General features: G+C 40.6%; 2 protein-coding genes across 2 annotated transcripts in view; one reads left to right on the top strand and one right to left on the bottom strand.

Moving 5' to 3' along the window:
* The window catches only part of COL4A2 (collagen type IV alpha 2 chain), a 711921-nt gene that overhangs the window by 554640 nt on the left and 140341 nt on the right, over positions 1-16940 (bottom strand). The gene's annotated exons all lie outside the window — the stretch shown is intronic.
* Positions 1-16940, top strand: part of COL4A1 (collagen type IV alpha 1 chain) — a 262582-nt gene that overhangs the window by 135393 nt on the left and 110249 nt on the right. The window contains exons 5-12 of the mRNA XM_063953177.1: positions 1637-1681; positions 1766-1828; positions 1928-1981; positions 3858-3884; positions 7391-7471; positions 8006-8068; positions 15842-15877; positions 15962-16003. Of these exons, the coding sequence (XP_063809247.1) occupies positions 1637-1681; positions 1766-1828; positions 1928-1981; positions 3858-3884; positions 7391-7471; positions 8006-8068; positions 15842-15877; positions 15962-16003 (411 nt within the window). The remainder of the gene's footprint in view (positions 1-1636; positions 1682-1765; positions 1829-1927; positions 1982-3857; positions 3885-7390; positions 7472-8005; positions 8069-15841; positions 15878-15961; positions 16004-16940) is intronic.

Genomic DNA, 16940 nt, shown 5'->3' on the forward strand with positions numbered 1-16940 from the left:
AATCAGCATGCTGACAGCCAGCAGTCTGGGAGGCAGGTAGAGAATGTTGCCTGGAGGCACTGATTGTGTGTGGTTCACAATCAGAGCAGCCGGGCAGAATTATCTGCCTGCCTCCCAAGAAGCTCCGGAGGCGCCAGCCTTGGGTGCCGATGTATCCTGGCCCATCCCGTGCCTGCTCGAAAACCTCTAGAATCGTATGGTCCCTACGCTGTTGCCCAGTATGCCCAAACGTTAAAATGACCCTGGTACATAATAAAACTTTACTTGCGCAAAACATGTACAACATACAATTTAGTAGTGGGACAGGCCTTGCAGCATGATTAAAAGGTCCTTTTAGAGACAGACAGAAGTGAGTGCAATGCAGCAAAGCAAGCACAACCAAGCAGCACATTCCCCTTCTTCCTGTAGCAACAGATTTCCTCACCTCTGCACCATCACAACGCCATAGCAATACATCCTCCTACACTGCCACTATACCCTCTCTATTTGGCTCCCAATACTGTATGGTCAGTACTAGTGCCATTAATTGTGCCCCCTGTGACATTAAATTGTTTTGGACATTTTTTGGCTTCAGACATGTAAATAAATGTGGGTTTGTGACTTTGTGTGCTCTGCATGCAACAGTTTGCTTAAAAGCCCCAGTCCAGCTCTGATTATGGGACTGAAAATAAATTATACAAAATTATCTAAAATACAGCAGAAACCAGACATTTGCTGTTAGCAGGCAATTAAATAACTTCTTGTATTTACTTTTGTTTAAAAAAAAAAAAAGCAATTGCCAAATGAATTGTCTGAACAGTTTGGCTTATTCCATAATGCAATCATTTTTTCCTAGGCTAGAAGCTGTGTCTCACTCTGCCTGTCGGAGTACAGCTAGAGCAGTAGGTGGGAAAGCATTTAGTAGCAATTTGGTACTCCCACCAGAGAGAGGCTGCAGGTTGTGCATGGCTGTTATAAAACCAGCAAAGTGACCAAGTTAGAAGATGTCACTTCTTACTACGTCATTACATGCCTGTGTTCACCAAAATGAGGCCAGAGTGGTATCTCCAGTAGCTACAGCGCATGCACCAGTTGTATTCAGAGCATGTGCAATATATGGACATTGTGGAGAGACCAAGGCCTGGATTTATCAAGCCTTGGAGAGTGATAAATAGCACGTGATAAAGTACCAACCAATAAGCTCCTATTATTTTTCAAACAAATAACCGCGGCTTGATAACAATCTATGAAATTATAAACAAAAGTGCTACCATGGTTAGTGAGTCTACAAACACTTTTTCACTGGTGTAATGATATTGATGGTAGCCCTTTTCTAGTAGACATTAAGGTTATATGGTTGACGCCATTTTATGATGGTTTACAGGAAAATCTTGACGGTGGCCATTTTCTTGGTGAACGGACAGAAATATATATAATTTTTGTAGCTTTTCTGTAACAGGATTACAAATGACAAGATTACAAATAAACAAGAGATAAGATGAAAGCCTTTATATACTGTATATATTACATGTATTGTTATTAACTATATAAAACGCTAACTATGTTTTGTTTAAACCTCTGAAAATGTATTTATTTTTCCATCTGGTCTGGATTTTCATTTGGTAAAATAACGGTTTTCTGCTTCCAATTTGTACAGGGCCCTCCTGGATCTGCTGGATTTCCTGGAAACCCTGGTCTTCCTGTATGTATAGGTGTCCTGTGGAATAAATACTCATTGCATTTGGGATAGTACCATAAAATATTTTTCAATTTATTTTTTTTACAGGGCATACCTGGACAGGATGGCCCTCCTGGCCCAATAGGAATTCCAGGTTGCAACGGTACAAAGGTACAAAAAAAATTATATTTAACTACCTGTGTGCTGAAGATAAATACTGGCTTTAATTCATTGCATTAACAAAATTTTTGTCTGCGCATTTTACTTTAGGGTGAAAGGGGACCACTTGGCCCTCCTGGACTTCCAGGATTACTTGGCTATCCAGTAAGTGTTACATAACATGATTAATAAACAGTTTAGATAAGAGGACCAGAATAGATACCAAAAATTCACTTAAACACTTAAAATATAGGGGATCTAGTGACCCCATAGTATTTATGATACAGAACAGAGAAAAAAATTAAATAACCCTAGAACTTTTACTTTCAAACGTTGCAACAATCTTAAAACATAAAGTCCCTGTAAAAATGACAAGCAGATGTGCCAAATAGATATTATTAAGTAGAATAAATTGATAAGGCTAAAGGTTGACAGATCTGGCTAGTAATGAGCATGCAGATGCAGTGCACAAAAAAGCCAATTTAATTTAGTGTTACACACAGACATTATTAATTATTGTATTCTAAACTGCTACTGGGGAAATATATACAGTATAATGCATTGTGTTATTATGTGTATGTACTATTTGCTGCTGGTTGTTCAGAGAGTTCTCTTTGCTTATTCCACTGTCTACAAAGCAAAGAACACTCTACCTACAGTATACTGTAATTCCAAACTGCATGAACTCACTTCTATAAGAACCTTGTTTGTGAGTGTAGAGGTTAGTTGTGTTCTGGTTACAGTACTTGTTGTAACTCAGGGGCAGATGTACTAACCTGGAGATGGCATAAGGAAGTGATAAACCAGTGATATGTGCAAGTGATACACACACCAGCCAATCACCTCCTAACTGTTAATTTACATATTGGAGCTGATTGGCTGGTGTGTTTATCACCTTGCACATATCACTGGTTTATCACTTCCTTATGCCTTTTCCAGGTTAATACATCTGCCCCTCAGTTCTTGCAGCTAACTAGAATATTCCCACAGATACACTTACTGTATGAGTGCACATAATACTATTAATATATAATTGCTATTTAATGAGTTTATGGTGACTATGCAAGGAATTTAATTAGCAGCGCTAATTAATCCATGGGGTCTTATTCAATTAGCCCCGATAGCTGGTAGTATCTGGGATTTTTTTTCACCTGCCCGGAGGCAGGAGAAAAAAATCCCTGATAACTAACCTGTTTTCGCAGCCGCGAGTGTGAAAACACATAGATCCGGTTAGTTATCCCGGATACTGTGTTTTTCCGACGAAAACAGGTCAGCTTTGTGCGAATAAAATGGGACTCAATTGAATTGCCCAATAACACCATCAGGCAGTAAATTATTGTAAAGTCACATTTTTTTCACGCAAACTCTTTTTGTGATCATTTGAATCCTCCCCTATAAATGAGAAGAATGCACTGTGTACTGATTTGCTAGTCAGACAGTCTATCAATGATTTTCTCCAGTGATACTGTTTGTCCCTGCAGCTTAATTAATCAGTCGTGGGGCTAAATGTAATATTCTCCAAGTTGCCGGAGGTGCGGGACGTTGTATGAGTCTGCCTGTTTTTTCTAAAGCAGCAATCATTTACAAAGCAAAACCAGGTTAATTTTGTCTTGAAAACAATTGCTGCTTTAAATAAACGTGCAGACTGACACAGAGTCCTGCACCACCAACAACTCAGAGACCATTACATTTAGCCCATGGTGTTTAGACAATATGTGTGCTCAAAAGGCAGTAGGAACACTGACAACTGGTAGTTCCAATGGCTAGCCCAACTAAATCATTCAGCAGTCAGGCAAATTAACTGAAACCCGATGGACTGTCTGGTGGTGTTGGGTATATTCGTGGACAAAGATACCTCACATCAGAATTCAAATGAAATGTAAAGTAATAAACAAAATAACATTCACCATATAAAACACAACAATGAATGTTGTGTAACCATTTAAATGTGTTAGTAGACTGCAATTTATTCTTTGTACTTTTACTTTTTTTAAACATTATTTTTATTTTAAAGTCTAACAATGTCATCATGTCATTCTAGGGCCCCCCAGGATTACAAGGAATTAAGGTATGATTTAGTGTCCATTTTACTATTCCAAAGCCCTACATGACCAGGGCTGAAGTACCTGAAGCAGTTTCTGAATCTTTACTGTCCCGCTCGATTACTACGATCTGTAGATGAAGGAAAATTAACAGTACCTAGAATCTACCTGAATTCATCTGGTAGACAAGATATCAGCTTTGCGGCTCCGACTCTATGGAACTCGCTTCCCCGCACAGTTTCATAGGCCTCTACTCTAGAATCCTTCAAAACCAGACTCAAGACTTGTCTGTTTACTCCCACATTTCACTAATGTCCCTTGTTAAGTCTGTTTGTATTTTGTGCTGTAAAGGCAAATGTAAAGCAATTTGAATTCTGTTGGGAGAAAAGTGCTATATAAATGACATTATTATTATTATTGTTATTAATGGTGTAGTGTTAATATACTGAAAGCATACAACATTTATTAAAACAATCTTCCAGCATACAGTATACTACTGTACATAAAATAATGTCCCTATCATAGAAATGAGTAGAAAGATATATGCTCTGATTCAGAGTTGGAGGCATAGCAAATAAGGCAAGTGACTATATGCCTGGGCCAAAACATGCTGCATTGCAGATGGGACAAAATTAAAATGTGCAGCGATTTACGGTGAAATGTAATTAGAATGGAAGGTCAGTTAAAGAAAAGTTACACTAGTAAGTGTTATATAATCATCTTGAATTAATAGTTTAGTAATTCCTATGTAAGGAAGTATTCTGGAGTTTTGTGTAACAGGAAAGAGCTATAAGAAACAGGTAGGTATCTGGTGGGTCCTGAGCTGGCCACATGGGCCACCAGCAAAACGTATAGCCTAGTCTTATGGGTTTAATAAACTTTTTCTGTTGCTTGTACTTTTACGTTGCGCAGTTACTGTGTATGCCCTTTGTATTGTACCTTTATTTATGTATAATACAAATAAATAAATAAAATGTTTGGCTTCTAAAGAAACAGGATGGTACGAGGATTGTCCAAAAAGTAATGCCTTAATGCTCATAACTCAAAATTTATTATAGAGACACGTTTGAAAATTTGCAGTAAAATACTTTGAAGTCTTAGTAACAGAATGACTATACTCAAACAAATCACCATCTGCCCTCAAACATTTTCTCCACCTCTCAACTAAATCTGTGAAGCCACTTTGGAAAAATTCCAGGGGTTGGTGTTTGACCCAGGAACGTATGGTGTTTTTAACAGCCTCTATATCATCAAAATGTTGACCCAGGAGACAGTTTTTGAGAGGGCCAAGCAGATGAAAGTCAGAATGGGCCAAATCAGGACTGTATGGTGGATGTGGATTATTGCCCACCTAATTTTAGCAATGTTGCCATCTAAGTGTGAGGTCTGTCATTGTCGTGGTGTAAGATGACATTTGACAGTGGAATTGTTGACTTTTTTTGCGGATGACTTCTTTCAGCTTCTTAAGTGTTCAAGTAATTGATGAGAATAACACCTCGGCAATGACTTTGTTTACGGATCGCTGTGATTAAAACTTTTTTGGCCTAGGTGAACTTGGGTGTTTCCATTGCTTTGATTGGGCCTTTGTTTCTGGGTCATAAAGGAATACCCAGGTCTCATCTCCTGTAATTACATTTTCCAAAAAGTCTCAGGGTTGGCTTCAAAGTTGGTCAAAAGGTCATTCACACATCCACCCTTTGGGCCTTATGATCACTGGTTAATTGCCTTGGAACCCATTTAACACACACTTTACGATATCCAAAATAATTGATTAGGGTTTCTACAGTGCCATGGCTACATTTGAGTTCATCACTGATGGTCACACGACGGTCTTTCTGAATCATGGCATCGACTTTGTGTCAGTTCTCTACTGTCACTGCAGTTAGTGGTCTGCTACCACGAGGTTTGTCGCACAGGGACGATTGTCCCAATTGAAAATGCTACATCCACCTTCTGACATTGCTATAGTCAATTGTACGTTCACCATACACTTTTTTTCAGTCTTCTGTGGATTTCTGTAGCACTGCAGCCTTCTTTTTCCTTAAATTCAATGACGGATCTTTGTTTCATCTTGGATTCCATAGTATTTCTTGGACTACCTAACAAAAATACATATATAGCTACCAGACATATTAAACTACAAACTGACAAAGTTTCAAATAAATGTTGCATATTATGTCAAAGTTATGAGCATTTAGGCATTACTTTTTGGACAACCCTATATATCACACATCGCATTTTCAATGCGATATATCCCGCCATGGATCACATGCATAAAGGCATTTAGTAATGCCATATGCATGTACAATTGCAATTTAATTAGCAAAGGAGAACTCTTTTGATATATGACACAGGGGTCTTTCTGCGCCTGTGCAGTCATCGGCCAGCATATGCATGAGCAACTGGGCCACTGGATCCCTTTCGGGGAATTCTATGTAAAGAAACTCATAGGCTTCTATTTGGCATTGCCTACAGGGAAAGTTTTGCTTTCCAGAGCTTAAAACATATGGGAACTGTGGTCAAAACTGAGAAAATGGCAGTTTTTGGCTCTTGAATAACAACTTTTGCAGGTCTTTCTCAGGTATTGTGCAGAAGCCAATGTTAAGTCATATAGAAGAGAGTTGTAGGAATGACATTGGTGGGTATCCAATTAGCCGCGGTTAATTACCGTAGCTAATTGTCTCGCCGGGAGTTATCCAATTATCCCTGCCTCAAAAAGGGCTGTTTCTACAGAAAAAACACAGGTTTCACTGAACTTGTGTCTTTTCCGGAGATAGTGTATTTTTCTTACAGGCGACCCAATTGTAAAAAACATACAGTTGAAACATCAGGCAAAATCGCGAAAAATGTTTCTCGTGCCCAATGTTAATTCACCTGTAATTGGATACTCCTAATTGTCTGTTTTAATCCGTATGTCAAACAATTTGAAGGCCAATGGGAGAAAGGAGACACTATACAAGGGTAAATGTAATAGCCCGTGAGTTGTAAGTCTTTTGGCGATGTAGTCACTAGATTTAAATCAGTAAAAATGTAAAAGGCAAAACCAGGTTGGTTCCAACTATAGATCCTAAATCGCTGAAAACTTGTGGTGGCCTGCAACTCACAGGCTGTTACATATAATAAAATATCTTTCCTGACCTATTACAGGAAATGGAAAATAGAGGTGTGGATTGGAAAAGCTAATTATTAAAATAATAGTTATTTTAACATTAATTATTAATAGATTTTCCCAACAGTCCTCTGTTCCAATGTGAAACTGTCACATTTTGGAAAAATCTGGAGAACCCAGAAATAAATGAATAAAAAAAAAATTGTGTGTTTCGTGCAGATAATCATCACTTAGTTTATACTGTACGTAATGTACTCACCTATAAAGTCCATTATACAATCACTTATTGTGAAAGTTTTTGGTGAAAACTTCTCTTTATCGCTCCCAATCATTGCTGCTGGTACCTAAATTATTCAAGGAAGGGTTTTTAATGGGGAAAAAAATACTTCTACACTGGTCATCTCCTCTTTATTTGTTTTTAAGGGTGATCCTGGAGATTTTATCGGTTTAAATGGATTGCAGACAAAAGGGGAGAAAGGTTTACCAGGAATTAATGGTTTACCAGTAAGTTCATTCAATATTTATACTTCAAAATATCCAAAGTGTGTTTTAAACTATATTATAATGTATATTATAGTTTTATATTTACATATTTAGGCTTTAGGCCCTCTGTCATTAATTACTTGACAGTTGTTCTAGGGAATCTCGCAGTTGTAAAATGCATATAATAGGGTGTTGCACTAGAATAATTTTTTTCCACATACAGTACATTCTTGATTTTACAGAGCATCTCGCGTTATCTGCATGCACGTGCTATAGGTAAAACACATTGCAAATTACAATGACTCCCAAATTTCACATTAATTTTCCATTGCATTTTTACTAGCTTTTTAGAAAAAAAAATAAAAACCCGACACCTCACTCAATGCCAGTGGGTACTTGGTCTTAAGGGTGCATCTCATAATTATTTAGTGCTTTAAGTACCTTGGACAGATGTAACCTCAGCCAATATAATGTAACTTAATCCCATTACATTTTTAAATGCATACATTTTCAATGCAGCATATATTTTACTGTTTTCCTTTTACATGCATACAGGGAACTCCTGGATTGCCAGGTTTAGAAGGTCCAGTGGGGCCACTCGGACCATCAGGTCGTCCGGTAAGTACTTGTGTTATGATACATGTCACAGAACACTTACATAAAACGTGCCATGAGGGGGGAGAGAAAGGATGAAGAGGGAGCTGAGAGGGAAGGGGGGTGGAAGATATGAAGTGGGAGGTGAGGAGGGTTGGTCTTAGCCCACAGTAACTAGTCTCACACACACACACACACACACACACACACACACACACACACACACACACACACACACACACACTGTAAGGGCAGGAGCTGACTGCAGGGATGGAGAGGACCCAGCATGCAGGCAAAGAAGGGCTGTGGGTAGGGGCGTTTTAAGAGTGGAGGAGGCCTGTGTGCAGCCTTCTGTATTAGGGGCCCCCTACTCTCTGACAATGCACAAGGATTTAATACTTACCTCCTCGGAGTTCCCTGGCGGTGCAGTATCAGTGTAGTAGCCGGAGAGGGGATTATTTTCATCCTGACATTTCCTGTGGTAACCCTAGATGGCAGCTGCACTGCGCATTGCGACCTAGTACATTGACTGGCACCTCTCAAATATTGGGGTAGGGGAGTTGCCCAACAGATTCTCCTAAACACCTATGCCCACAGCGGCTTTTTCCTCCTTATTATGCAGACAGTAAAATGAAGTAGCTTAAACTGGCATCTTCCAGTACAGGTGTATAGACTATAATAGGTGCTAGGTGCTTTATTGCATTAGTGTTGCAGATTACAGTACCTACAGTACTACTAGGCATGGCCAGGCCCCCACCACGTACCTTTTATACTGCACAAATAGGGTCCTCTGAAACCAGACTGCCGCTTTCTACATTTAGTGGCTGTGCAGCATTTCAGCTTTATATCATCTTCCATGTGATTGCACCTCAGAAAGGAATCTCCAGATCTGGGAAGTACAGATGTGTCCTCATACATCTAGCTGCAATACACCACGCAGTGCAAAATGCCTGGCAGGATTGAGCCACCAGGTCCCGTGCAACTTTACTATTGTCAGGCATCTTTTTTTTGCCAGAAATGCGTCTTAGTTGCAAGTTCACAACATAGGGCCTAATTCAGCATCAATCACTGAAGTGCGCATGCGCGAGGACTTAGATTGCGATCGCAGTCTTAAGTGCTGGTGGGGGGCAGTGACGGGGGTGGCGTTTCTGCATTTTGTGACTATCGTCGCGGTGTTGGGGGGGCCCTTTTCCGGACAATAGAGCCATGTCCGGCTCAATTGTGGGGTGGGCTGCGGCGGCTGTGTGATGTCACACGCAGCCGCTGCGACCCAAAACATAGGGGCCCTGCACCTGCCTTCGCAGCAAGGCTAGGCTAGGCTGTGATGGTAGGGGGACTACCCTAAAAATGCGAGCATTTCGCTGTTTAGTGAAGCACTCGCACTTTAGTGGGTGGCGGGGGCCCGGCATGCAGGGTGGCCTTGTCCTGTGCTGGGCGGCCCTCTGCATGCTGGTGGAAGGAGTTATAGTTTGGTACATTTTTGCAAAACTACAACTCATGCTGAGTCTGTATTTGAAGCAGAAAGGAACTGGGCATGGAAAACAGCCATATATACAAGTATCACATATCACACATGCGATAAAGACGCCTGACGCTAGCAGAAACTCACAGACCCTAGCGATCCGGGAGGGGCTGTTTGGCACAAATGATGTATGAGAACACATGTGTATTGTAATAAAGGCTAAGTGCTGTGATCCCTCAAAGCCCATATACTGCCATGATCTCCTGACTATGGATGTGAGCTTCTGGTGGTTTCTGCAACTCCAAGGAGGATCCAGCAAACTTCCAGTGTACAATAGAATGCAGCCCATTCAGTGCCTTTCATTGAAACATCTTCATCAGAAATGTGGACTCCCCTTAATGCTAAATACACATGGAATCTGTTGTAACAATGCTGCTATATTGCTGTGAACTACAGATGCATCCGCGTACATCTAGCCTCAATATGCCATGCAGTGCGAGATGCCTGGCATGAACCGCCAGGTTCTGTCAGCATTCGGAGTCTTACCTTCGGTTCTGGTCTCTGCGGCCTTCCTGTTAGCTGGCTGGTGTGGCTGCAGTGGATAGGAGCTGCGGCAGCGAGTTCCTCCAGTGCGGCTGCCATGTTTCTGGAGGCTGGGGTCCGGGTCCTGTGTAGCGGAGCATGGCAGCCAGAGGTGTCTATTTCCAAGTGTTCTGTTACTGGAGTGCGGCGTCTGGGAGGCTGAGGCTTGAGGAAATGGCTGTGTGCTGGTTCCACATGTGTCCTCTGTGCAGGGAGCCGCCATGTTGGAGACCAAGCCAAGCCAATAGGTATCCCAGTTCGCATCCAGCCAATCCGGTGCAGTCTTCCCTTATAAAAAGGGGTTGATGCTTAGTCATGATGCCAATGCTTCAAGTTACTTGCAGCTGTAAGGTGCTCAAGCTCTGTGCTCCCAGGTTAACCCCTCATATCCTGGTTCTGTTGTGGCCGCCTGGTGGTCAGTTCTGTTATTGCAGTCCTTTGCCCTCATCTTCTCTTGCAGTTTAACCGCTGGGTCCTCTATCTGGTAGAGGGTCTCTGTTTGCTGACGGTGCTCACAGTGATCCTCTCTTCAACATCTTTCTTCAAGTCGTCTCTTCGTTCAGTGTTCTTCAGCATCGTTTACAAATCACAAGTCAACTCTTCATTCAGTGTTCTTCAGCATTGTTTACAAATCACAAGTCATCTCTTCATTCCGTGTTCTTCAGCATCATTTACAAATCACAAGTCATCTCTTCATTCAGTATTCTTCAGCATCATTTACAAGTCACGAACATTTAGTCTTTCAGAATTCACTCAGACTTATCTCCTAGTCGTTGTATATGATTGAGGTCTCAGTAAAGCTGAATTAATCTTTCTTCAGTGTATCGTTTTCGTTCATTGTCCTCATTGCCTACCCCTCTACATCTTCGGGCCTAAATCTTCAATCCATGAGTAAAAACTACATTCAGCCACCTCGTTTCCTTCCTTTGCCGATAGCTGCTCCCTCAGTCAATTATCAGTTGTCAGATCCCCAACTCAAGCCAAGTGTGACAGGTTCCATGCAACTCTGCTAACATTGGGTGTCTTTTTTTTTGCTGAAAATGTGTGTTAGTCATAACGCAATATGACTAGGATGATCGAGGACACTGCTGATTAATTTGATATATGACACTTGTATATTGTATGTGACTGAGTCTGTATACGGAGCAGAACAGAAATTGTATTGGAAAAAAGCTGCGGCTGCTGCATTGTAGCACTTTGTGTACAGATTCAGAGACTCAGTTGCACACACAAATGTCATATATCAAATTAATCAGCATTCTAGTCATATTTCAGTATGACTAAGATGCAGCTTTGGCAAAAAAAAGCCTAAAAGATGCCCAACGCTGAAAGACTCTCATATGACCTGGCATGCCAAGAGGGGCTGTTTGGCGTGACTGCAGTAAAGATGTATGAGGACATACCTGGGCCACCATTACTATATACTGTGTATATATATATATATATCTATTTATATATATATATCTATATATATATAATTTCCCAGATAGAAAGATGGCACTCAGAGGCTTGAAGGTACACATGCAAAAAAACTGTATTGAGATCGACGTTTCGGGGTGCAACCCCCTTTCTCAAGATTACATTACAGCACACAAATACATGACAAGAATGTAAAACACTTACCCTCTAAATACCCCACCACCAAGTGCACAAGCGGCTCCCGCCGGCGTCCGCGTCCCCGAGCACTTCCGCAGCTCCCAGCCGGACTTCCAGTCCGTGCGTTCCACTTGACGGCGGAAGTCAGACCTGCGTTCCACCTGTTGCTATGGCGATGCCACTGCATACAGGCAGTGCAGCGCTTCCCTAGCCCTCACGCTGACCGCTCTGTGTATGTTGAGAGTCTGACAGGTACTTCGGGGATCACAGTGGCTACAGCGGCAGGCTCCAAACCCTCACCTATGTGACAAAATGTTGAAAAAGCATTAAAAACACGGAGTGTCAAAATACTGGCTGAATAAATCGATGTATACATCAACCTGACCTCTATATAGAAAGAACACAGACTATCCTAATACATAGTTATAGCGGCAACAGCAGGTAAAACATATTAATGCAAAATACTCATGTTACTTAGTGGACACTTAGACTAGGGAGTTCCAATTGATCTTTTCATTCAAACCATACGGTTGTACTGAATTCAATTTAAAAATCCAACTGGTTTCTAGATTCAATAATTTCCTCAATCTATCACCACCTCTAATCGATTCCTTTACATGATCAATGATAAAATATTTCAGAGAATTTAAACAATGGCCCTGTACTTTGAAATGTCTCGCCACCGGTTGCTCAATTTCCTTCCCCGAAAGGGCCGCCTTAATGGCAGATCTATATAGAGCCATCCGCTCCCGGAATTTCCTGATAGTTTGGCCCTCATAATAAAAGCCACATGGGCATACTATAATGTACACAACATGCGTGGTAGTGCAAGTCAACACATGTCGAATGTTATATACCCGCTCATTGTGAGGATGTTTAAACGTCTTGGTACTAATCATAAATTTGCAGGTTTCACATTGTGCACATTTATAGCATCCCGGAGCTTTAAAGTACACATTAGAAGCTTTGGGCATATTCATCCCTGTGATGTCTGTATGGACCAAAAAGTCTCTTAAATTGCGTCCACATCTAAATGCCGCCACCGGCCGGATTTCCCTCAACCCGGCAAATCTTTATCAGATTTCACAATGGGCCACAGGGCTTGGGTGGCACGTCTGATAATTGGGCTTGCTGTGGTGTAGTCACTTGACCAAGGCAAGATTTCTTTGCTGTCCTTCACCTTAGCAACCAATAAATCTTCACGTTGTAGTGCCAGGACTTTATGGTTTAAACAAAGTAATTCCTTTTCGGCATAGCCCCGTGCTACAAATTTATTAATAAGATCATCCAGATGCTTAGGTACTAGCTTAGGATCACTGGTTATTCTTGCCACCCTCACCATTTGGGAGAATGTCAGTCCCTTTTTCAAGGCTTCCGGATGGTGGCTGCAACCAAGATCGTATTTCTGTCCGTAGGTTTATAATAAATCTCAGTGGACAAGATGCCACCCTTAACTTGAACCATCACATCAAGGAATTGGGCAGATTCCTCACTATATGTACTATATGTATATGTAAATCTGATGGAGTTGTTAAGCGCATTGATAGATGTTATAATTTCTTCAAATCGACATGCACCACCTCACCATAACATAAACACGTCGTCAATATAACGAGTGTATAATAATATATGTTGCGAAATGTTCTCATCTGTGAAGAACAATTTCTCCTCTTGTGCAAACATATAGATATTCGCATATGATGGTGCGACTGAAGATCCCATTGCACAGCCTTGTTCTTGGCGATACAATTTTCCGTCATAGAAGAAGAAATTCCGATGTAAAGTCAGGGATAACAATTGAAGAAACAACTCTTGATCAAACACTGTAGTAGAAAGATGTTCACTTAAAAACAACTTCATCGCGTCAAGTCCTTCCTCATGCGGTATAGACGTATAGAGGCTGCAAACTTCCAAACAACATAATAATGTGTTGGGCGGCAGCACATGGAAACTGGTTAATAGATTGAGGAAACTTGTAGTGTCCTTCAGGAATGCTTTCTTCCGAGGGAGCAATGGTTGAAGAATGTGATCCAATAGACGTGAAACCGGCTAGTACAAAGAGTCCCTGGCCGAGATAATAGGTCTGCCCGGCGGTTGTACTGGATTCTTGTGTAACTTTGGGAGTGTGTAAAGGATGGGCACCACAGGAAATTGCTGGTACAGAATAGTAAATAACTTTGGAGAGATTTTTTCTTCTTGTTTGGCCAAAGACAGGATACCATGCAGTTCTTTTTGATATTGTATGGTGGGATCACCACGAAGTCTCACATACACCCCGGGATCAGACAATTGTCTTTCAATCTCCAAGCGATAATCTGTAATATTCATCACACAAATTGCTCCGCCCATATCCGCGGGCCTAATTATGATGTCCTGATATGCCTCAAGATCTTTAAGCGCTTTATATTCCATTTTAGACAGATTGTGACGTACTGGAACAGGATTACTAGTGTATTTAATGACTGATTCGTCCATAAGCCTAACAAATGTCTTGATTGAAGGATTTGTGGAAATAGGGTCAAATGCAGAAGTGGAATTGCATTTTATAAATTCACTAAGTGCTGGAGTATTGTCAGGGACCGGTTTGCTCTGATAGAACTCCCTGAGACGTAGCTTCCTAGAGAAGCTATGAAGATCCTTCCTCCATTGAAATTCGTTATGAAAATTTGTAGGAACAAATGATAATCCTTTATTAAGCACTTGAATTTCCACTTCAGACAACACCCGATCCGACAGGTTAAAGATTAGGTCACTTTGTAGTTTTTTCTTGGACCACCTCTTGTTTTGACCACCCCGGCGGGTGGCAGATTTTTTGCAGAAGGACCACGTGCTTCTGCCCCTAAAGGGGCTGCCTGACCTTGGGTATTCTCGTCGGAATCAGTAAAGACAAAATCACTGTCGCTTTCGGCTGTGGTCGACGGTGGGGTCTCCGCATTCTTTTTTCTTATTTGCCAGGGCGACGTTTTCTTGTTTGCCCCGAATATTTTTGTAATTTTTGCTTACCACCACCTGTTAACCACCTATGCACAGCATTTTCTTCATAATCCTGATCCACAATCTGTTTTTTTGTTATTCTCAAATATATATATATATATATATTATATATGGGGAGTCCCACACTCTCACCCAGCGCAGGTAACGGCTGGGGTGCCAAATCAAAGTCTGATCCAATCACTGGGTCAAACTCATAGTACAGTACAGTGTTTCTCCACATTGACCGTGGAGAAAGATAGCACTCTCCAGACTTTTTATAGTATATGCAGTAAAGTCATTTATTCACAAAACTTGGTTCCATGTATATCTTCATGTCACAAGCAGGGTATATAACAAAAAGGCTCACCAACGTTTCGGTCCTTGTTCGGACCTTTCTCAAGGTATTAGCCAGTCTCTCAAAGCAAAATCAGGAAAACAGCAGCGTCATTGTCAACATCAAAAGCAGATACCGGTTCCTGCTTTTGATGTTGACACTGACGCTGCTGTTTTCCTGATTTTGCTTTGAGAGACTGGCTAATACCTTGAGAAAGGTCCGAACAAGGACCGAAACGTTGGTGAGCCTTTTTGTTATATACCCTGCTTGTGACATGAAGATATACATGGAACCAAGTTTTGTGAATAAATGACTTTACTGCATATACTATAAAAAGTCTGGAGAGTGCTATCTTTCTCCACGGTCAATGTGGAGAAACACTGTACTATATATATATATATATATATATATATATATATATATATATATATATATATTTTCACTGTGTAAAAGGCAGTATGCATACAGAATATTACTGTCATGTTTGAGATCCTGAGTGATTTCTGACCAGATGGAGAAGGAATTGGCATTAGTTGGTTAGCTTTATACTGTTTGTATATTGCAATTATACATGGAGCTAACATTCCCTGTTTTTAGTGAATTTTCTTAGAAGAATGATGCCTTAACATGCCCAGCCTCTTGATGTGCAAAAATTACACAGATTTTGTCAGGTGTACAGTTAATATTCTGATTAGGATTGATCTAGCCCTGTGAACATTCCAAGGTACTGATTGGCTACAGAATGTACTTAGCTAGTACTTACCCACAAATATTGCTGACAAATTAATGTGACAAATTAACTCATCTTGAATTCTAAATTCTACATGTCAGTGATTCATTTTTATTTCAGGGATTACCTGGACCACCAGGCCTACCAGGATCAAAGGTAGGTATAGATTAAAAATGTACATAATGATGTAATTGTTAAATAAAATACCTCTATAATATTACTTATTTTGCATTTCTGCAGGGCTCAATGGGCCTAAGTTTCCAAGGAGCACAGGGTCAGAAGGTAAGCAGTTATGTACCAGGCTTTCTTAGTGGAATGTATTGTGTCTGTTTATGGTTTCTTCAAATTCTGACATAAAACATTGTTTTTAATATATGAACCTCTTACAATAAACCATGGAATGGCTGTTAAAATACTTGCTGTTACATTCCATGTGTATTGGGTAAGTAATTTCTAGGTATGTTAAACACACTGATCATTTTTAGATATGTTAAACACATACTTGCATTTAAAATGATTAAAAAAAATATTCATAAATGTTACTAGGTAGATTCTACTTCATGACATGCCAACCCATGTGTAACAGCTATACAGGTTTATTTATGAAGATGCCACAATAACAAAGTTCTACCATCACCACTTATTGCACAGACTACTTATAACATTTCACTTGGACAGCCGAGTGATACTCACCTCCCTGGTGATACTGGTTGGCAGCAGTGAGGGGAGTCTTACCGCTTTCGCCAATCACTCCTTACTACTTCTCCAGAGACTTTAGTAGATATAAAAAAGCACTATCTTTGGAAAGTTTTCTCTGGAGAAATGGACTTTTTTCCTTTAGTAAGTAGATCCACATGCCTGGTGAACACAGGCTAATGATATTATATAGTTGCTTTTTTAAAAAAAAAGTACATTACTCTTCCCAGTGTATATTTTGGTTCAGCTCCGGTCTCCCAACCATAAAAGGAGGATATCATGGTGGTATCGATTCCGAGCATTGGAGACTAAAAACTGATAACTGGCTTGTTAAGTTAAGTAGGAGATGAATCTTTCTAGGTCATTGACTGAGGAGGACTGGACAATTATATGTTGTACATGTTTCCTTGGAAATGGTCTTAAAACTGATCCAGAGTGTGCTCACCTCTGACAAGACAGCATCAAATTTGGCCCACTATCTCTAAATATTGTGGATGTGTTGAAGATATTTTCTGGGCCTGCC

Source organism: Pseudophryne corroboree, chromosome 2 (assembly GCF_028390025.1).
Source record: "Pseudophryne corroboree isolate aPseCor3 chromosome 2, aPseCor3.hap2, whole genome shotgun sequence".
NCBI lineage: Eukaryota > Metazoa > Chordata > Amphibia > Anura > Myobatrachidae > Pseudophryne > Pseudophryne corroboree.